Source organism: Oculina patagonica, chromosome 1 (genome assembly GCF_052425735.1).
Source record: "Oculina patagonica isolate OP01 chromosome 1, crgOcupat, whole genome shotgun sequence".
Taxonomy (NCBI): Eukaryota; Metazoa; Cnidaria; class Anthozoa; order Scleractinia; family Oculinidae; genus Oculina; species Oculina patagonica.
Window position 1 is genome coordinate 22,468,422 of NC_135758.1, and position 23,057 is coordinate 22,491,478.

The window sequence follows — 23,057 nt, forward strand, 5'->3', positions numbered from 1 at the left end:
GATATCAAGTCACTGACCAGTTATGCCACCATATCACGGTCACTTTGAAGTAAAGTTACCGAGCGATGAATTGAAAAGAGGTTTTACCAATAAAACAGAACCTCGTAATTTAAATTTAGCTGGTGTTAAGCGATAGTAAAAGGAGAAAAACTTTCCCGCCAAAACTAAATTTGAGCGCACTCGCCAATTGCGCGATGTTTGCCGACGAGTACTGAAACATTCAGACTGAAACAATGGAGTTGGAATTTCCACATTTTTCGCTAAATTTTGATTTTGAAAATTTAGAAAATGAAACTCCAAACAAACGAGTAGAACAAAAGGCAGAAGAGGAACTTGATAAAAGTGTTGAAGAACAAAAAGGTATCAACACAAGCAGGTCAGTACAATTTGCACTACGTACCTGGCAAGCATGGCTTCAACAGAGCGTTAAATATAACCGAATTTTTGGCTGAATTTCAGGGGTACGGTAAATACCTAATCGTACCCTTTTTGGTACGCTTCGGCTGCATATCAGGCTCGTTTGGTCTCGCCATGGGTATTTTGGCTCGACGGCGTCTCGCCAAAATACGAAACATGGCTCGACCAAACTCGCCTGATATGCCGCCGAAGCGTACCAAAAAGGTACGATTAGGTATAAATATCGATTGTACGCGTACGGGCTCTGTGAATGTTCAGTTTTCGGGCTGCATTCAACATAGAAATGTTTTCATTCTCTATTCTTCAGAATGAGGGATATACTGTAAATTTCCGAAAAATAAGCCCTGGGCTTTGTTTGCTTAACCCCCCTTAATGGACTTAATTTCGGCGACGGCATATTTACGGAATACCGTAAAATTCCGGTTATAAACCCCCCCGCTTATAGGCCCATCTACCTGGAAACAAGAAAATACATCCGATTATAAGCCCCCCCCGGATATAAGCCCCCCTCAGCCGGATGGCAGTACTGACCAGGGCTAAATGTTGCGTTACTATGCGTTTTAACTTAAAAACGTATTTCGATCAACACTCCCGTGGATCGTTTTGAAACGTGTTTTTATTTCTCTTATAAGCCCTCCCAGATATAAGCCCCTCCGCTTATAAGCCCACCCAAAACCCCTTACGAAGTTGTATAAGCTCAGGGCTTATAACCGGAATTTTACGGTATGTTCGGTGACGACATACACATGTATATACGGGATCTCTTCGGAACCTGTAACTAAGATAAGATAAGATAAGAAAACTTTATTTAAGTGTCAAAACCTTATAGCCTGGAAAATAATACCATACTGATTAGGGGACACTGCTAAAAAACTCAAAAGTTACACTAATACTAAATATAAATACAATAAAAATATATATAAGTCATATAAAAATGTTATTATAATCTATGATATAGAAAAATGTTTAAATCTTAACTGTTAAAAAAAGAAAAAAAATAATAATATTAATGACTTGACTTGAGAGGCACTATGTGCAGCATAGGATGCATCCCTTACAGCCGTTGTTCATTAAGCGAGTTATTAACTTCTTTCGCTCCTTGTTTCCAAATGGGACCACTTTGACATATTAGCAAGAGGATGGTCAGATATTCATTGTAAGATAAAACAAAATCTGCTAATTAGGGATTTAAAATCTGCCCTAAATGATAATATTTGCAGCGAAAAACTTTATCTTTATTAGTGTGCATTTTTTCAATATGCATTTTATTCATCATCTGTTTTTCGTTATCTGTCATTCTTATTGTTCCTCGAATTTAAATTTAGTTGTTACTTCCATTTCAACGGTCAGATGTATGTAGAAACATACAAAACAATACAATACAAACAATACTCTACCCGGCATTTGTTTTGACCTCGTCGCGAATGGTAAAGCATTGCCCACGCTTTGATGCGCGCGCCAGTATAATTATGACGTCATTGAAAGTTAGCAGTTCCGTTATTTTTCCACCATTTCTATATATTAGGCATTTTATAAATAGACCGGAGATCGTCCAACTCTGTTTTAACAATTGTTCGGTGAAAAACTAGATTTGTGCGTCACTTGTAAAACATTTCAGGAGAGGAAAATTCTTATTTAGCTTAATCTCGTTTCCTCGCGCTCAGATGACGGTTATTTATAAAAACCGAATCTGATTGGTTTATTACAGCGCGCGCATTTTCCTCTTCTTTGTTATGTCACAATGCAAGATTCTTCATTCGCAAAGAGAAAAGCGTCTTGTTAGCCGTGTTTTTGAAGCGCTTGAATTTTGTTAAAAAAGGACAACGTGGAAATTTAAAATGGGATTATCTTGGAGTTTACTTAAGTCGAAGAGAAAAGCGAAAAAAGATTACAAAAGGTAAGTGAACTTTTATGAGATCCAGTCAAGTTGTTTTTCCTCTAAATAAAAGTCCCGGAATTCAAAATGTTTCACAGCAACTCCCTATCAGCGCATTTGATTTCTGCAAAAACAAAGTATTCTGACTTTAAAATATTCTTTTCTTTTATTTTTCGTTTCGTTTTGTTCTTAACCCCTTTGTCAACGCAAACGCTATTCACACTGCATACATTAAAGCAACGCATATAAGATCAGTGCACATTAATAAATTATCACTTTGGCTCAACTGCCGTATGGTGCGGGGATCGTACAGGTACGGGACGATTGGTGCTTGCGGGGAGGCCTCGGGGATTCAATGCTAGTTTTTGTCTTCCCCACCCTCCCACCCTCCAGTCTCACACTGTGACCGTTGTCGGATCGCCAAATTTATTCCCAATCTTAGTGCGGTGTGACAATGGATGCAGTGTGGAATAGTTTATTTTTTTGTAGTAAAAAGATATTCAGATTTCTTCTCCTAATAGAATGTTTTTGTCAAACAGAAAACTGAGAAAACAATTAAAAGAAGCAGCGAAGCGCATTGCTCGTCTCCAGGATCAACTGCAGCTTGAAAATGAGTAAGTGCTCGCTAAAAGGACTTCCCTCACGAAGGGTACCTATGCATTTTTATCGTTTTTTTTATCACGAAAAGGGTCGTTCAGGCTAGCAAAAATATGCACTAGTGCCAAGACCTCGCTGGTTGCCGGAATCAATCAACGCTGGGGCTTGCTCGACAATAAGGAAAACCAGCCTCGTTCCCAGGGTATTTCTCTACCTCCCACACTAGAGAGGTTAATTTTTCCCGCGAACGGCAAAAATTCAACTTCTGCCGTCTGCCGTTTGGCGTTCGTACGCGGAAATGAGTAGTTTTTTGTTTGTTATGAATGTGGGATTTTTCCCTATTTTTACGAGGGATTAGTATTAGAATTAGATAAAAAGGTACAATATGAAAGGCAAGCTCGCGTTTGCCATGTGCCGTATATCGTCAAGCTTAATCTCTCTACTGTCTCTTCTCTCGCTCTGGGGAGCGGGGAGAGAAAGACCCTGGGAACGACGTTAAAGGACAACATAAGCTTTTAATTAGCTTGGACTGTGGTCTTGTTTTCTAGATCAGTTAGATTTTAACTAATACCCTCTTGTCCACTGTTTAAAGTTCAAGTTGGTTAAATTGATAAAATAATAATGATCTCTTTCTTTTCACTTTTCCATAGGATACTCGATCAATGTGAAAGTTACCCTTCCGATGACTCAATGTCTGACACCAAGACAGCCCATGCAGATTGTGTAGTGGCTGAAATGGAGGAAGAGGTTCAAGTTTTGGAGCGAAAGCTTTTCCTTGAGGAAGTTGCAGTTAATGTTACAGAGGAGAGATGTTACTTTCTGGACAGGAATTTCAGGTAAGCGTATATTTCTGTTTGTTTTATCAAAAACCTTTCGTATCTTGTATAGTGTAACTTTTAAGCGACGGAGTAATTTCAAAATAGACTCACAGAGAAGCAAAAACTGCTAGGGGAAAAATTAAAAAAAGGAAGGCCGTGCAGTCGTCCGCGCCAAATAGGCCATTTTTGAGTTACCCGTCTACGTGCAAAGCCATTCATCTGAAAATTAGTTTTACCTTCAGGTCCATTTTCATGCAAATCAAACTCATTTTCATTTGTTGGGAGCAAAGCGTTTCGTCCTAGTCTCTCGCGCTCGAATTTCCCCGGCCACTTTTTGTTGTTGTTTTGTTGGTTTGTTTGTCTACTTCTCCATTAATTCGACGCTCGGAGAATTAAAGAGAATACTCGTAATTAGTGAATAAAATAAAAGACATGACTCCAGTTATAACCAATCAAAAGGAGAAATGGTGACCCACAATTTTCCACAAGCATTGGCGCATAGTCCTACTCTTTCTTCTAACAAGAGAATTTTTTAAAAAATAGGCAACCTTGCAATACGCCCTGGAAAGTCACTTTTTAAAAATGGTTGTCTGACGAGTTTCGCACCACATCCTACAATGTGACCGAGCTGGAAGTTACCTAAGTATGATTGCCTAATCATTTTATGCTTTTTGTTTCTTTACAGACTTCTTCAAAACAACGAGATCAGCCTTCAAAGGCAGAGATCAGTGTGTGAAATGGACCTGACAGCGTTAAAACTAAAACAGGAGGCCTGTCAGTTCGGTCAGTTTCTAAAAGCAAATCCTGTGGGAAAATGGACTGTCTGCTCGCTTCCCAATCTTTACTTTACAGAGTTGTAACTTAGTTTTAAGGAAATAGAAGTCTTGTGAACTTGCTCGTAAAAATCAAAGAAAATGTGTGACTTGTGCGGATTCAGAAAATTCCAAGGAGAATAAGTGTAAATGTGTAAATACTAGTTTATTAAAATAGGACTGACAAGTTGTGTCAAGATCCTTGTGTGTTAGAGGGTAAAGTAGTAATGTACGGATTTACCTTTATTGAAGAGGCCAAAGCATGGAACACACGAATCAAAGCAAGAATGGAAAATATAGACGGCAAACTTATCCTGACGGCTAAAGCGATCAAAAATAAACAAAGTGGATAAAAACAACTAAAATATATTTTCGCTATATTTCGGTTTGCAACACAAACCTTCCTCAGGGGCTGGTAATTAAATGGGGCTTCACGAGCCTTCCTAACTGAATCACGTTTGCTACGTATAAGTTCAAGCGGGATGAGGTGAACGTCGTTGATTGCATGGCCAGGTTGGTTGCGGGCACAAAATGTTTCTGAAAAAACTTAGAAACATGTTTTGTCTCGGACACGCAACAGATGTTTCGCGCGCGGACAAACAGGGACATTCGCACCCGCAACAAGTCGTGTTGTTTTTTGTCCAAATGTGTACCGCCAGTATTTTTGGGATAAAAGCACACACACAAAAAACCAAGTGAGGTTTTTAAAACTTATTTGCAACTTTTTGAAGGAAAAGTGTTTTTTTTTTCAATCGAAATTTTCTGAGATCCATACAAACTCGTATATACAGCTCACTGATAGTACACTTTGGTTACCTGTGGTTATTATTAAACTCGCTGTGTTAGGGTAATACGGAAATGAAGTTACTCCGCATGCGCAAATTAGCTTAAGAAAGCATTCAATGAAAATACAGTCGAACCTCTCTAGCTTCTCCGTACGGACACCTCTCTATTACGGACAATCTCCGATGTCCCAATTAAATTATAATATATTTTCTTTCGAAAAAACCTCTATAATACGGACCCTTTCTTTTACGGACAACGGACACTTAATCTCGACCTCAGGGAACAAATTCACATAAACTATGATATTTTGTGTTCGTAATGCAATTTGGTGTTTGAGTTTACAAAAACAACAACAGGATGCTTTATTCATATTAGACGTTTTCAGATTGTGCTTAGTGTCAATTTTTTACCTGCAGCATTGCTTTGCAGACATTTCGAGTTACTATATACTTTAAGCTGTCAATGAAGTCAAAAGTGACGTCATAGTGGTGACCTCTATAATACGGACACCTCTCTAATGCGGACACTTTGCTCTGTCCCTTCGGTGTCTGTATTAGAGAAGTTCAACTATATCTTGTTTCCTTTACTAACCTAGCCTCTTCAGGCGTTCGGTTAGTTGGGAGCAGCGGGAAGAACAGCGAGTGAAGAAAAAAAATGAGAGGCTATCTAGCCCCCGTCTTTTTAGTGCAGAATGCACTATTGTGATGGTTTGGTGGGTTGGCGTTTGCTAAACCCCTAAACCACTAAACCACTAAACCACTAAACCACTAAGCCACTAAACCGCTAACGCGGTGTAAACTTTTAATCACCAATTAATTAATTAATATCAATTAATTAATTATTTCTGTAAAGGGGGGAGGGGATGGAGAGCACCTGACCGTGTGCCCTTGGTAAATCGGGGAGTCCATTACGATACTTACAATTGAAGAACTCAAGGTATATATTTGTTTCAGAAAGCACTATGCTCTCCTTGTGGTACAATTCTTTCTGGAAAAAAACACTTTGCGCTAAACGCATGCGCAGATCAGTCTTCATCACGAACATTGCGTTTTTCTTCTGCAGAAGGATTCGTGTAGACTCCGTGGCCCCAAGTTAAAACCACAAATTAATTGAATTAGACAGTAAGGCGTCATAGCAGATCATGTGAAATAATTCTTGATATGGCAATGCTGTTTTCTTAGAAAAGGTGATCTAGCATCTCATAATTAATTGATAACCTGATAACATCTGTGTTATAATCAATGTCGCCTTCTTTGCAGAAAATAAATCACGTTACCATAGACATCATGTTACATCCGTTTTCGACAAAAACAAAAGTATGTTACATGTTTTTGACAAAAACAAAAGTATCTTGTTTGCTGTTTCAATAACAAACTGAAATTCAAGCTATCGAAAATTAAAATAACAGTGACGTGTTTAGAAATTTTGTATTAAAGCCTAACGTGGTGTGCTTTTCAATGCGGTTGAATTCCTGTAGAATCCGTGGCGTTAATTTAATTAGACTTAAAAGGCATCACAGCGATCTGCGAGAAAAAAACAACAATATCATGTTACATCCGTCACTTCCTTTCCTTTTATTTGTTCTCCATCGGTTGAACTAACCTCCGTTTTATTTTGTAAAACCTCTGCCGCTTTAGTGTTTGAACATGCTTTCGTGACGGTTCCGACATTTCTTGAAAGAAATCTTCACACTACGTGCTTCTCGGCTTCATGCTTGAGTGAGCGTGTGACGTGTTCACAGCGCTTTCGTAAATCGTAATTAGGTATGCAAAAACTTGCACCGGGATTTTCGGCGTGAACACCTGATAACCAGGAAACAAATATCCTAGCTGTACTGCGTTTTAAAAACCCTTTCGAAAAAGATGTTTTTTGATTAGATTTGTTCTTTAGTTTTGAGAATCGTCTTTCGTGCAGTTTAAACCGTAACTTAATTAAATTAAACAAATGTCATCGATGTCGCCGTAAAACAAACAAAAAACAAGAGTTTCATGTTACGGCATTTTCAAGGAAAACAAAAGTATTTTGTTACAAACGAACAAAAGTGTCGTGTTACGTTTGCAAAGATTAACGTAAGGAACACCTAGGAAAGAATACAAGTAGCCTGTGAACAGTTTTTCCGAAAGTAAAGTAAAGCAAATAAACACGAACATATATAAAACATCATACTTTCAATTGTTCCATATTGCATTCTGCACTTACCAAATCATCGAGATTTTTTCTTTTCTTTTTTTTCCTCGCGGATCTTCTCGCTGCTCCTCAAATAACTGAATGCTTGGAACATTTCTCGAAAAAATAACTTCCGCTACATGAAGCCCTAACCGCACTTCGTTCTATTATAAAGCACTGTACCTCTTTCATGCGACGGCAGATTAAATTGTTAGCTTGTAATCCTGAAGGGCTGTTTTGAAACAGCTACAACCAGTGGAAGTGTGCCGGCTGAAGCATGGAGATAAAAAGGAAACATGTACACTTCACTATTAAGAAATCTTGAAAATGTCATTTTGTAGTGAGAAAAAGTAAGTTTCTAAATGGAATTTCTGCGCTGGTGTGCAAGCCGATGAAACCGAACGTGGTTCCCAGAGCTGTTCTTGTAAATACACCTCATGACATACTTATACCTAGGGCTTTCCACAAGTTGCTCGGCAACTTTTTGGCAACTTTTCATGTTTCGAGCAACTTTTTCCCCTTCGAGCAACTTTTTTCCTCTCGAGCAACTTGTTGCATTTTGAGCAATTTCCAGACCGAAGATTTCCGAAGATTATCCGAGTGTTGTTCAAAGGCAATACGAACGTTTCCGAAGATTTACGAAGTTTGCCGAAGATTTTCGAGGAACATCTGAAGACGTTTCAACTTTCGGCTCATTCTGCATTAAAACATTACAAAACTCGTCATCAAATATGACGTCATCGATATCTTACGATTTTTCTCAGTTAACTTTGTCTCAGTTAATGAAATCCTTGTTATTTAACAAATTTTACCCACAACGGCTTAGAAATATTACCCTTAAAGGGAAATAAGCATGTATTTAGAGAAATTCTCTTGATTAGAAACAGCGTTTTGGATTTTTTGGAGCAACTTTCGAGCAACTTTTATTATCAGAAGCAACTTTTTGGGATTTTTGGAGCAACTTTTGAGCAACTTTTTGAGAAATTACGAGCAACTTTTTGGGAAATCTCGAGCAACTTGTGGAAAGCCCTACTTATACCACGTAACATTCAGTCCATATAGTAAATACTAAACAGCACTGCGGTTAGCCTAACTAGCGCTTCGGTTAGCCTGAATAGCACTCCGTTTTGCCTAAATCACTAAATAGCGTTCGGTCAGCCTAACCAGCACTCCGGTTAGCCTAAATAACACTCCCGTTAGCCTGCTTAAGCTTGGGTTGCATTCCCGCTCGGCATGCCGGCGACCCGAGTTCGAATTCTCCTGTTCTTCAATTTTTTTAACTTAAAAAAATAAGTTAAGTGTTATTTAGACTTCTTGTAAGAAAACAAATAAGAAGTCTCACGACATCTGAGCGCTAAATAGTCACTCCCGCGAACGGCGAGCGAAAGGAAAACGAAAGGATTTTCCTTCTTCGCCCCATTCCCTCCTCGTTTTTTCCCATCACTTTTTTTTATTTTTCACCTTTCCGGTTTCAGGAACAAAAACTGATCAGTCTACCGTGGATGTGTCGTCTCCGGCTTCAGAAAGAGAGTTCTGTAAAGCTTGGGTAGAAAACGTTTCAGAGGTCTTCGCGAAAATTGCAGGAATACGGTAAGAAATTAGTTCAGACGAGGAAGCAATTGATTTCCGACCAAACGAGCCGCGAAACTCTAATTTTAGCCAAACCTTTTGTTGTCTAGAAGCTTTCAGTTTCACTTCCGGCTTCTAAGAGGTTGCTCAAATATGAATTTAAAGAGAAGGTACTTTGGACCGCTAGGATGGTGAGACTGTCAAACGGTGCCAAAATATTTCTAACGTACAATAAATACAAATTGGAACAGCTAATGAAAAAGAATTGGAGAACTGAATAACAAAAACAGGATAAATTTAAGCCTGTACGACGTAATATTCTAGTGGAAATTCATAACAAAGTTCTGCCCTTTGTATTTGTTTTTCAGATATGTATCCGAATTCGAACAATGAAATGAAAGCACCGAAACAACCGAAACGAGCGAAATAAAACGAAATTACCGAAACTGAAGCCCTAAACAATAAAAATGGTTTTCGCCTGGTTCAGTGATATTGTTCGTTTCGCTCGTTTTGGCGGTTTCGTTTCGGTCATGCCGCGGTTTCTTTCGTTTCAGTCGTTTCGTGTCGGATGCGGTCGAACTACATCTGAGATCGCTAATTTTACAGTGTGTAACAGGAACCCATTAACCCTTTAATTTATCTTTTATATGCAAATTTCTGCAGAAAACCTTCGAACAACAGTTCAAACCACAGCAAGTATAAACACATGCATGAAATGGAAAGTAATGAGGCCATTTGGTTATTTTTGGAGAATAATTTTCTCTACTTTCTCTTTCAGTGTATAATAAAGGTGGTCAGGGTTTCAGTTTCTTACTGTAACTTGAATGAGCATATGAACATGTAAATTAGCATTTTAAACTGATTGAATCTTGTATGTTTAGAGCTCCGTGAATGAGGCCCTACCAGTGTAAATTCCGAGAAACTACATCGGCCAAAATTTTAAAAGCCCCTTAGGCCACCGCGTAACACACTACTTGAGCTTTGCAGGGGGAAGGTGTTGAAAGCAAATAGCTATGCAAAAAACTAAAATTTTACACTTTGATAACCACAGACCGTTTACCCCACTTACTATTTCTCCTCCTTTATTTACTCCCAAACTAAGCCAGTGTAATGAAAGCGTAATGTGGTTATACTATAATTTATGCTCTCGTTAGTTTCCGAACAGTACTTTTACTTCCGCTTTTCTACGAATGCAATTCAATACAGTTGGAAGTCTCGTGTACATATTTTCGTGATTTAAATCTGTTTACTGATTCTCGGAAAATGCGTCAAAACATAACTTTGGAACACATCTGGCGTTTAGGGCAATTCCGTCAAACTCAAGTGTTCATTTCTGGGTACAATTACTATTATTATGCAAAAAAACGGTTGGAAATTTTTTTGCGATTTATTCGTAATCAAACACAGAGTTTTTTCATTCTTGCATATTTTATTGGTAATACACTATAGGTTAAGACATTGGTATTACTTTGTTTCCACGAGTGCATGGATCGCACAAAATTCAAGTTTTACTGATTTTTGAGATCTTGTCATGGCAATATCGATTTCCCTAAAAATCATTATACCAAACTTCAATCTAACAACAATAACGGTCAGTGTGATTTTCTTATCATTCCGATTAAGGGAAGATCACTGAAAAGCTGATTGAAAATGTTAAGTATCGTTCCGCCAACATAAATGTGAAACAGTACACATTTCAGTTTACGTTTAGCTTTGACTAAGTTCATATGAGTTAGTCCTGCCTTGTTTGTCAAACTCAGTGGAAAGTCGCAGTCGCCTAAACAACCTGAACTTCTTTAATTTTTCTTTTAATCTTTCTTTTTCTTTCTTTAGTCTTTCCAATCATCTGAAAACTAGGTAAAACTAAGTAGGAAGATGCAAAAGAAATTACGTTGAACGTGTTCATCGGATCGGAAAATCAAGCTCCACTGACCCAAAGCCAAGGCCACTTATTCAGTGCCAAATTTAAGTTCCACAAGGACAAAGAATATGTGTTAACTCAAGCAAAGAATCTCCGTGGTACAAACTTTGCATGCAATTGCCCGCGATTTCCCACATTTCCCCAAAGACGCTGTCGACAAAAGGAAGCTTCTGGTACCCATACTAAAGAACGCAAAGTAGGAGGGACCAAGCTTACTGTATTTTTTGAAGTTATACATCAGTAGGTAGCTATTGTAGCTATACGGGACATGATATTCGGCGCCAAGTTGTAAGAACAGTCGGCTTCAGAGTCAGTATTGTAGAAGTGACTTTCTTTCTTTTTCTGCTCGTTAACGCGTTCCCTTTTAGATTCCGCCTCGTAAAGCTATTCTTAGTTCGAAGCACTAATCGAATTATACTTACCTTGCGACTGAGCCGCCAGGGGCTCGCGTGCGCGTGTGCATGTGTTTGTGCCTATATATATGTATATATGTATGTTATTTATTAATGTTAGTATTATTTGTCTTCCACAGTATGGTACGACCATTGTTGCGCTCGAAAATAATCTTTTTACAAATAAGCATATCAAAGAGTGAGCTGATCAGTTTGCCCCAGCTTGTATAGTGGCTCCGATTAATGGTAAGTCCATCCTATTAACTAACTTGGATATCGATTGTATCGATTGATTCCCAATATCGATTTCTGTCGATTGACAACTGGATCTTCGAATCCGTTAGATGGATACGCACGCACTTTCAAAACTGGAATTTTAAATAGCACCTACAGTAACCATTTCACCATTTTACTCGAGAACCGATTCATAGAAATGGTGAAACCCCACATGGGATTAAATGGGACCAAACCCTTCTGCGAACAGTGTTTGAGGAGGCAGCGTGGCCTCGTGGTTAGGGCGCTGGACTTGTAATCCGGAGGTCCCGGTTTCAAATCCTGCTTCCTGCCACTAGATGGATTTGTGTTCGGGGGTCCCAAATTCAACTGATTTCCGCTTTGTAAATAGCCGAATGGTCAGCCTCCTGCCTGTTGGAAATTTTTAAACCTCGGAATTTACTCTATGATTCTGAAGCATTCAGTAGCTGTTCATTCATCATATGTCAACCAGGTGTCTGTGATTTTTGGCGTTGCCATGACAACGTCATAGTTACAAGCAAATCTGGCAAAAATTCATTTTGCCACATTTCTTTTACTTTTTCAAGTTTTTAAACAGAATTGTACAATTTGTTTACTTTTACATTCCCTTAGCATTCTAGCTTGATTTTGTATCAATTTTCGTTATTTTCTGACTTTCTTAGAAAATAGTGAAATCCAAGATGGCGGCTCAAGTACCGTCATATCATGACGTAACAGCCAACAAAGAATATTTACAGTAAGCTTTGGGCTTTCTACTTAGTACAAAATATTTTCGATGCGCATTAACAAAACGAAAATCTTAAGGAACAGGTTTAAGTCGAAAAAGTTCGGTTTTTTCCTTTTAAACGTTTTTTTTTTTAAAAAAACAATTTTTAAGCTTTGTAAATAGTTATTTTAAGTAGATTATATTTGCAAGATCAAGTAATAGAGATTTAGTGTATCTCATCTGCAACTTTTTAATGGAGGTTTACACCAAACAAGTTATAAGGTAGGTTGGTAGGTTAAGTCTGCGTTCAAGCCCATCAGGCCAGAGCTTATCCCCGTTTCTATAGCATGTTGCGGCTAGGGGTATTTCTACTCCTTCCTGAATGGGATGCTCATCGCAGGTTACCCTGGGTGGAGAGAGGCACTGTAAGAGAAAAGTGTTTCGTCCAAGAACACAATGCAATGACCATGGCCAAGGCTTTAGCCCGGCCCTGCCGGATCCGGAGTCATAAAAGTTAAAAAATGTTAAGTAATCATGCCATGAAATTATTCTCTTTACATATATACTGACTGACTCACAGTAATAGTAACAATAACAGTATATCTATAATAACAGGGAGGTATTGGTCTAGTTACAATAAAGGTTATATATCAACTATGATAACGAATCAATTAACTAAAACAATCGAAGAAGTTACAATACATATATATGATAACAAATGAACTATTAATTATTTAACTGCTTATTAATTACACTTTGGATTCAAAATGTCATTTCTTTTCTGAAACATAAACATTAGATACTTACTTACTTACTTACTTACTTACTTACTTACTTACTTACTTACTTACTTACTTACTTACTTACTTACTTACTTACTTACTTACTTACTTACTTACTTACTTCTTCTTACCTACCTACCTACCTACCTACCTACCTACCTGCCTACCTACCTACCTACCTACCTACCTACCTACCTACCTATCTACTTACCTACCTACTTACCTACCTACCTACCTACGTACCTACCCACCTACCTACTTACCTACCTACCTACCTACCTACCTATACCTACCTAACCACCGGTCCGCGTACTTCCTTCCTTCTTTCCTTCCAACCTCCCTCCCTCCCTCCCTCTTTCCCTACCTTCCTCTTTTACTGATATATACATATATATTAATTTATTTGGCTCAGAAGTTGCCCACTTCTTCAATTGCTTGCTGATAAGTGATGGATACACTAAAAGCTGAGGACAAAAGATGGCTAGTGGTTGGAATTTGCCTCTCAAAAGTTCTCACGCCAGCACTGAGGAAGGTTATTGCACGAGAACTACCCCAGCTGTACCAGAACTTGATTAAACGTACCAACATTCATTCACAGACATCTGCCTCTCATCTCAAATGTCTTCCTCCTTCTACACTGCGTTTGAATTATATAAACATCAATAACAACAAAGCACAATCATCACACCACAGCTATGATTACAGCGTTAAAGATGAAGTTTCCCTGGCTAAACTTTTTGTCAAACCATACATGGCAGGCTTCACAGCTTTTGATGAATCATTAGACTCATCTGCGGCACTTTCCATTTTGTGTGGAGCACCAAACTTTGTTTACCATGGAATTGATATCATTGCAATGGGTGTGCGCAATGATGTTCGCAATGAATGGGGTCACTGCAGGTTTGCAACATGGACTGAAGCCTACTACTTGAAATGTTTTCAACTTATGGAAAATCTAATCAAAAGACTTAATCTCCCTGTGGCGTTCGAGGCAAAGGTTTTGGACGACTTAAAAAAATGGAGAAACAGAGGTAACCGGTCAAAATCGTCTAATGTATTTTTATTACATTGACACATGTGCACTTGTTTTCAGAAAAGGTCCGTTTATTTCTTCACTTAGGCATCGCATTCGGTAAATACTTTCCGTAAGGCAATATGTGCACTACACTGTAATACCCCCATTTTCTTTATAAAAATATTAATGAAAGTTACAATAATTACAATGCAAAAGCTAACCTTCTGTTCTTTTAAGCGCAAAACTTTCGTATTACAATGTCAGTGTGCATAAGCGACAGAGCGGAGAGCTGCTCAGTTCTCATAGTCGAGCGCATGTAGGTCTTGACTCTTCTCATGATTCAAAATGATCACTCTGGTGTCGCAGTGGACACTGACATCGTACGTAAGAAGAATTGTAAGAGCTTGGTTTCGACGGTCTCCACTATACCATTGGGTTTCTCCACAGTGTGTGCTCACTCTACCTTTCATCTTAGAACTTCATTGTCATAGGCTGCCTTGTCAGAAAGGTCGCCCCTGTAAGGTTCGTAGATCACTTCTCTGCTGCCGTTGCAGATATGTAACGCGTTGAAAAATTACACGACCGTTCCCTTTGCATTTCTTCTATAATGTAAAACAAATCTGGGAAAATTCTGCGTACTTTGCGTAAAGGCAGGTACGCCCTTGATTAATGTAATGCAATGAAAGCAAAAAAGTAGCTATTAAAAAGTGATCTGCGCCAGTAAATCGCCTTTTTATATTAAACAAACTTTTGAGAAACTTTATTCAATAATCTATACCTGTGCACTTTTTTCCACAAAAACCATGAGATTTCAACTATAATTGTTGGGAGACCATGACAAAAGGCAAAAAATAAATAAATAAATAAAACGGGGTCTCCGGCCAAACTGGGAAGGATCGCAGGTCTGCAATTATTAAACGCTTTCTTTCTGTGGTCAGTATTCTAGTCCATTTCCACGGTGATCATCCGTTTTACAAGCGTACATATTGATACTGCGATTAGTCAAAAAAATTACGACAAAAGCCATTACTCTGTACTGTAAATGAATATTGTTTTTAATACTTCACAGGAATTGACATGTGCTTTGGACAGCCAGTCAATAATGATGTGTTAAAGCTTGTTCAAGAAGGAATGTCAACATTAGTTACATCTGTTGAGGAAAACAAAGAAACATGGATGCAAGACCATGAGGGATTAAGAAGCAACCTTCAAAATTTGACACAACTATTTGTGCTTGATATCAAACGACTTGAAGCCAAGCATGTGGTCTTGGAAAGTGGCCTCAATGTCCTCAAAGAGGATCAGTTGAAGATTAAAGAGTCAATGCTTAAGATCAAAAATGAAATCATAGCTACATCAAAGAAAGATAAGGTGACTGGTTTCTTTCAAGGAATGGGCAAGATGACTGCAATAGAAAAAACCTTCCTCAGAGGTGGTAAAAGATTAACCAAATACATTTAGTTTTAGTCTAAAATAAAATGTTCAAGGAGTTACATACACTAGAATTGGTTAGTTTTTGCTAAGTATTAAGTTTTACAAAGCACGTGGGCTACGCCATGCATACAGTTTACAAAGTTAAAATGCATGTGGCCTACATCACTAGTTTAAGTAACTGCAATCCTTTGAACATTTTATAAAGGAAATAGGTAACTTTCTCCTCATGCACTGTTGACTTATAAGCACTTACGAATTTTTAAGAACATCCGAGAAGTGTGAAAAACACTTGACTGTGCCTCATGCTTCTATGTACTTCTCTTAACCCTATTCTTAAAAATTCCCACTTGCTTGTGCAACCAGCTCAACAACACACTCAGGAGGTTACCATCACCCAACCTCCCTCCCAGGGTCTCTCTCTAGACCCTGGGAACGAGGTTGACCATCACCCTGCTAAATGATCAATGAGGTGGTGGTCTCAATTCTTTCATATATGACATTATATTTTAAAAGAAGCCATGCATCTCTCTGTGTGTCTGTCTACCAGTCTGATTTTCTCATTTATTTACTTTGTTGTTTCAGGACTACTTTGGAAAATTCCTGTCGTGGTAGTTCTGTTTGGTTTTCTTCTATTCTTCTTTTTTGAACGCTATTTCCCAGGATTTATGCTTCGTTATTGGTATTATCCAAGAGGTGACATACAAAGGCACACATTGCCATTTGTTTACAAGACATTTGAGGTACAGAGCATGCAGTAAACCTGTAAAATGCCCGGACGGACCAACTGATGAAAATAATAATAATAATAATAATAATAATAATAATAATAATAATAATAATAATAATCATAATATTAATAATTTATTTCTAGTGCATTACATTAAAAATCTCAATGCCCTTACAAGTAAAAATATTTAAAATTACAAAAATAGATGATTGGAAATCGATTGATCAGTTAATATCAATTGATAACAATTGTTAGTCTAGTCTATTGATATCCTTTGGTATCGGCAAATTGATGACCAACTGATAGAGTAGTTTTCAATTGAGTGTCTGGGTTTCTGGTGTCGTACAACCAAAACCAAAGCAATCACTCTGGCCAATCACAAAGGACACAGACAATCCAGTGAACCAATCAAAACTCGAAGCAAATACATGTAGCCGGCGCAAAGCGCCGGAATACTACGTGCGCGAGTCACAATTGGTTTTGGTTTTACTTTTGATTGGTTGAGAAAATGTCGCGAGATTTTTAAGCCAATCACTAAGCGTAGTAATGCAAAACCAAAGCAAACGCAAATTACTTTCGATACTCAAGTGAAAACCGCTCTAATCAGAAGTAATTTTTAAAAAATGATCGTTATAGATTGCTATTGATTTTCATCGATTGCTCTCGACAATGATGCCAATCGATAAAAAACAGTCCTGTAATAATAGCCACAACTTTTTCCTTTGCCGATTAATTGTCAATAATTTCTAACATTAATTGATTAATTATTGGTACTAACAAAAATGCTATTGATCGATATTAATTATCATTAATTATATTATCGATTTCAGTAATTTTATCTAGCCAGAAGACGACAGCTGTATCTAACCAACGACCTTAATGCAAAGAGAAATAAAACACATAATTTGGAAGATTTGATAACCCCATTTCTGGGTATTCATGTTGGTCTATATATGAGATTAAGGAAGCAATATGTTTTCTCAGACTAATTAAAGACAACCATTGCTAAAATGGAAACATGCAAGTAGTGACTAATAACAGTCGCACTAGCTATCACTACTGTAAGTAAAAAAGGCTAACTAAAGCCTAACTATTATAAGCCTAATATACATGTAAGAATGTTCAAGATAAATGGTGCTTGAATTACATCAGTGAGACCATAAATAAATTTGGAAATGCAAATTGTCGAAAACTCAAAACCTTCTAATGACTCTGAACCCACCCACCATCCGGCTACAGGAAAATGCACCTCATTTTTTTGACTGGTGAATTCTTTGTACAGCACAATCTTTTCACAAGTGCAGGATCATCAAAAGTGTAATGATCTAACAATGGCACCCCAGTCTGAACAAACAAATGCTTGTTTCAAATTGACCGTTCCGAAATTGCGCAGGGAACTGGGGCGAGTTCTAAATTTCACGTAATCGATAATCTGACACCACCAAATCAAAGATCATGGCGAGATTGGTCATTTGACCAAGTTTGGTGCTTTCAGGATGAACACACTTACAGAGGCGAAGTTATGGACCTTGAAACATGGTTCAAAATCCATACAAACGTCTCTTATGGTTAAGACAGCGTCCCCCAAAACCATATAAACTCTTAATTTGTTTATTATTTTTGTGATACTCTTAGTTTCTTTCAAATAATGGGTCTTTAGCAGGATTTTACAGCTATCACAAAATGGATAAAAATTGTATGGTTTTGGGGGACGCTGGCTCACAATTAGAGACGTTTGTATGGATTTTGAATCATGTTTCAAGGTCCATAACTTTGTTTCTGTTCATCCTGAAAGCATCCAAATTGGTCAAATGACCAATCTTACCATAATCTTTCATGTGATAGCGTCAGATTATCGATCACTAGAAATTTGAAACTCGCCCCAGTTTCCTGCGCAATTTTGGAACGGCCAATACTCTTCCCATCAGAAATTACCTAGATATATAAAAAAAATGCATGTGCACACGACGGTCATTTATTACCATGACGATGATTTAATTTAGGTCGAAAACATTTGATTTTTCCTTTTAAATTTCTTGATATTTTTAGTCTTGTAAATAATTATTCTTAAAATCCAGGTTGTCAATAACATAGTCTATAAACATTATTATAAAACCGTTTGATTGGTTATTAACAGGTTTTCATGTCTGCTTTATTCTCTCTTATTTTAGACACCAACAGTGGATGGAGTTGAGTTCAGCTGGGAGGCTGGTTTTCCAGGTCAAACAGACAACTGTTAAATGCTTGTCTGTCTGTCTTTCTGTCTGTCTGTCTGTCTGTCTGTCTGTCCATTCATACATCATCCACCTATCCATCTGAGAGAGTCAGTCAGTCATTCAGTCAGTCAGTCAGTCAGTCACTCTTTATCTGGATGGCTGTCTGTTGGTTTGTTTGTTGAGGGTAGCAAAGGGAGGTTCGTGGTCCTGTTTTACGTGCAAATTTAATAAAATTCATGAGTCACATATACGTTTAACGATAGATTTAGTTGTAAATTCATGAATCTTCTCTTCTTAGCTATTTTCTTGTGTCACCATGACGGTTTAATTCTTGCCCTTATCAGACATCACACATAAACCCTTTGCTACCTTCTTATTCATTTATTTATTTGTTATTGTTGTTTCAGGACTCCTTTGGAAAATCGCTATACTCATTTTAGTTCTGTCTGGTTTTCTTCTGTTTTTCCTTTACGAACGCCATTCCCCAGGGTCTATGCTTCGGTACTGGTATTGTCGGAGAGGAAGCATACCAGGCCACACATTGTCATTTGTTTTCAAGACATTTGATCGACAGGTACAGTGTGTGCAGTTAACCTGTTAATTCTAAAACAAGTTACTGTAAAATTCTGAAAGAAATGACTCTGGCCCCCGAAAGAGCGATAAAATCTAACAGTTGTTAGCAAATCCCAAAAGAAACGACCCACCAACAATAACATGACGACCTTCCTAAACAGGAGCACCCAACTGACCGTTTCGGTGGATATCTGTTCGGTAGACCTATAATTGCCTACAATTTTCGGATAAAAGTGTGACGAAAAACTGGAGTTTTCTTTACCCTAAACTTTCGTGAAATGAGGAAAGTAAAGCTTGTTGTTTTGGGAGAGGAAAAATGTCGTTTTGGGCACGGAAAAAGGCCACCTACGTTTTTCGAGAAGGCAATAGCGGCTTGCGATACTAGCTAGTGCAGCGCTCTAACCAACTGAGCTATCAAGCCAACTGGGAACTGGTCACTTGTGAGTTCGTAATATACCCGTGAATGGAGAAGATATAATGATAATGATAATGATAATGAATTTATATAGCGCATTTTTCAGGTGTATATGTTCAAATGCGCTGTACACCAGACCACAACACCGGGAGCTTCGTGCCCTACTCTTTTCGAATAGTGCGTGGGTTCTTTAACGTCCCCTGTTATATATAAGACTGAAGATACAGGAGACGGGACCTACGAATATATGAAAAAGGTACAATATTCTTAACGGGGTTCTGACACCTCTAGTAAAATTTGCTCGTTGGGTGCCCATGCCTAAAGTAGCAACCTCAACTTGTTATGAGAAACAGTGGATATATCAGATATGTCAGCCTGTATGTCTGCTTTATTCTTCTTTTTTTTTTATTTCAGACACCAACAGTGAATGGAGTTGAGTTCAGTTGGGAGAATTTAAAAACCAAGCTGCATCTAAACTTTCAACCGATCAATGCCCCAGGTATTTTGACATTTTTTATAAGCAGTTGTTCATGAAATCATAAGACTAAAAGGATATCAAAAAGATTGAAATCGTCTTATCTCCATAATCTAAATGGCCTTAGTTATTGTCTTTGAAAAGCTACTTCGGGGAACAAGTCTTTGGTTCATATTTGTCAAAATCATCTTATCATCTAATCCTAACTCTCCTCTGGTAGAATAAATAGGGCACTGATTTGTTTCCTCCACTACACTCTGTCACTTGCAGCGTTGACTGCTTCTGCCCAGATGGCAAAACCCCAAAATAACCTTGTCAAAATAACCTTGCAAAAAGAATACCAGATCCCAAACTTAGACAACTGATATTTAAGCTTTTATGTACAGTAATTATCACAAAAAAGGATATTATAAAGAAAGAACACCGTCCATCACCCCAAAAAGTATCATGTTACGTTTTTACGAGAAAAACAACAGTTATCATGTTACAAAGTTTTGAATGAAAAATAAAAAGTATCATGTAACAAACACTCAAGAAAAACAAGAGTGTATAACAAGTTACGATTGCAAAGAAAAGTTAGTATTACATTAGCCCTTTCAAAACCAGAAATAGCATGAAGCAAATAAACATAAAATACAACACTAAGAAATGACAACTCCCTTGAGTTTTAAAAACTGAAGGAAAATGATCCCTTTATTGTCAATGGATTGGCTAGGTTACATATATTCTGCCCTATCCTTTGAGTCTCTGAAGTTTTTATTCTAGCTACAAACGTTGTTGCAAATTGATGCTACAGAGTTAATGGCGCATAAATACCACAGAAATATATCAATTCCTTTAATCTATTTTGCATTGATGTGCAGAGTACCATTGTTAGTTAACAAATTTTGATTATTTTTTGTATAGACCTTTTTGACAGCTTTCTTTTGTTTTGAATGGTCTGGCGATCAAAATTTTAGTGTGACAGGCAGCAACATAAACTCAACCCCAAACATCTTAGGTTTTAATTGGGGATACCAAAAGGAACCCATGATAAAAATCTGTCAACTCAGCATGCTTCACCGTAAGGTCCCGTAAGTAAATTGATTTGTATATTTTTTTTGTACTTATTTTTTAAGGGGTCCGGTATTATCTGAACATTGACCGCTGTGCATATGGTGGTGTGATAGCTGTGAGCTCTTTTCTGGATAACACTCCTCAAGTGCGGGGTGCAGAGGTTCTGGCTGTGAACTCCAATGGTACTCAAGTATACTACAATGATGACGGAATTTGGCATCCTTATATCAGTGCCAGAAATATTCGTTGCCAGCCAGCTTGTAAATAGATAAACAAGAAGATAGGTGAAGAGATGAACAGTAGAGGAGATAAGGAAATGAACCAATCAGAATTAAAAGCAAAAACAAACCAAACATTTTGTGAGAGTGGGCTCTCTTGCAGTCAGCAGCTATACATGTGTAAATAAATGGTAGTGAGCGATCAAAGCCAGTTGTATTCACAATCTAGGAATATGTCAGCTGCAAAGAACATTGTTGTGTGGTTCCATAAAAATCGATACCACCGCACAGAGTGTCACTGGGAATTCTGATGGGGAGGGGGTCTCAAAGTCCAAAACTCCCTCGGGGAGCAGGGATGGCGCAGTGGTGAGAGCGCTTGCCTCCCACCAATGTGGCCCGAGTTCGATTCCGGCCCGGTACCATATGTGGGTTGAGTTTGTTGTTGGTTCTCGTCCTTGCTCCGAGGGTTTTTCTCCGGGTTCTCCGGTTTTCCTCCCTCCACAAAAACCAACACTTCTAAATTACAATTCGATCTGGAATCAGTGGGATCAAGAAGAGCCACCTAGTGGAAGATCACACTGTAAATTCTCATTTATTTTATTTTTATTTTTTTTTATTAAACTTTAAAACAAGAGGCTAAAGTGAACGAAGATAAATTTTTCAGAGGGGTGGGATCACACCAAAGATCACTCTTTGGAGTATGAATATTTTATGGACAACACATTTCCAAGAAACTAACAAATCAAATTAATGTTTACTTGATAAAGATGACCTGCAGACCTGTGTCCTGCTTCTCAGTTTTAAGCTTTTATATATCACCAATCCTTCTAGCTAACAGTTCATAAAAAGTTCCAGGGAGGCTGATTTGTTGTTTTAGTAGGCTTTTGTCAATGGAACTCATAAAAGAGGCAGAAAGAAAACTGGACATAGACTCATATAGACAGAAAACCTTTTTACACACTTAATTAATTTTTATCATCCTTCAATCAATACACATAATATGTTTGTCGTTGTCAGATGGATGCAAGATGTCAAAACGTGAACCATGGTTCATATTTTGGCTTTCAGACACAGTCAATCCAAAAGGCATGAAAAGAGCCATGATGGGATCAAACAAGAAAAGATTACCACATAGCTCCATGCATAATTATGCTTGATGAGTTTATGAATTATGCATGCAACTATTGTCTTTTCAGTCAATGGCGTACTCCCTAAGGTATTATATGTATACATGGATAATAGGCCAATTTTAACAAGTTAAAATTCTAACATGGCACTGAGGCTTTGAGGAGTAAAAACAAAGGAAATTAGAGGCTTAGGGATGAATGAATAATTTCTTTTGTTTTAGTCTTCTAAGCCTCGGTGCCATGTTAGATTTTTAATATATCGAAATTGGCCTATTTCTACTTACCGTATCAATAAAGGAGGATTTCGTTGCGTGCCGTCTCATTTTTCTTCTATCCTTTCCTTGCAGCCCTATTCCTCTCTTTTGATCTCTCTCAATCCAGACTTCTCTCGCTGTAGCCACTTGCGATCTACGGTAGTCTTGATTGTTTACGGTTTGTATTTAATCTTCCTTACCTTCAACGCTTTCCTTCTTTTCTCCGTCCAGGGGTCTTTCCAGGGGCAAAGTTCTGGCCTGAGTTGGGCAAAGGATCGCTGGATAACTTTATTTATCGGATACATCACTATCCAGTGGATAGCGTAGTTTGTTTTGCGTTATCCACCCTCTGAACGACTGGGCCCTGGAAAATCGTCAAATTTTAAATTTTAGTTCTACTGTTTGCCGGGATTGTTTGGAACGTTTGCTCGAATATTTGCACGACTCTGT

The 23,057-nt window shown here is 37.9% G+C and overlaps 2 protein-coding genes across 6 annotated transcripts; both read left to right on the forward strand.

Annotated features, from left to right (window-relative positions):
• The first annotated feature begins 2,185 nt into the window (after positions 1-2,185).
• On the forward strand, positions 2,186-4,704 carry LOC144641706 (uncharacterized). Its single transcript, XM_078500742.1, has 4 exons — positions 2,186-2,314; positions 2,833-2,907; positions 3,541-3,726; positions 4,394-4,704. The coding sequence occupies exons 1-4, from the start codon at positions 2,256-2,258 to the stop codon at positions 4,566-4,568; spliced, it is 495 nt and encodes a 164-aa protein (XP_078356868.1). The 5' UTR covers positions 2,186-2,255; the 3' UTR covers positions 4,569-4,704.
• A 4,232-nt stretch (positions 4,705-8,936) lies between these two features.
• Positions 8,937-22,665, forward strand: LOC144636298 (uncharacterized). 5 transcript variants are annotated; one of them, XM_078495587.1, is made up of 10 exons: positions 8,937-9,062; positions 11,495-11,600; positions 12,272-12,345; positions 13,510-14,128; positions 15,182-15,547; positions 16,129-16,286; positions 18,445-18,493; positions 18,897-19,063; positions 19,892-19,976; positions 21,071-22,665. In XM_078495587.1, the coding sequence occupies exons 4-10, from the start codon at positions 13,546-13,548 to the stop codon at positions 21,274-21,276; spliced, it is 1,614 nt and encodes a 537-aa protein (XP_078351713.1). In that variant the 5' UTR covers positions 8,937-9,062; positions 11,495-11,600; positions 12,272-12,345; positions 13,510-13,545; the 3' UTR covers positions 21,277-22,665. The 5 variants fall into 5 exon arrangements, with proteins under 5 accessions (XP_078351713.1, XP_078351635.1, XP_078351931.1 ...); XM_078495509.1 differs by lacking the exon at positions 12,272-12,345; XM_078495805.1 differs by lacking the exon at positions 12,272-12,345 and having other exon boundaries at positions 15,182-15,544.
• The last annotated feature ends 392 nt before the right edge of the window (positions 22,666-23,057 follow it).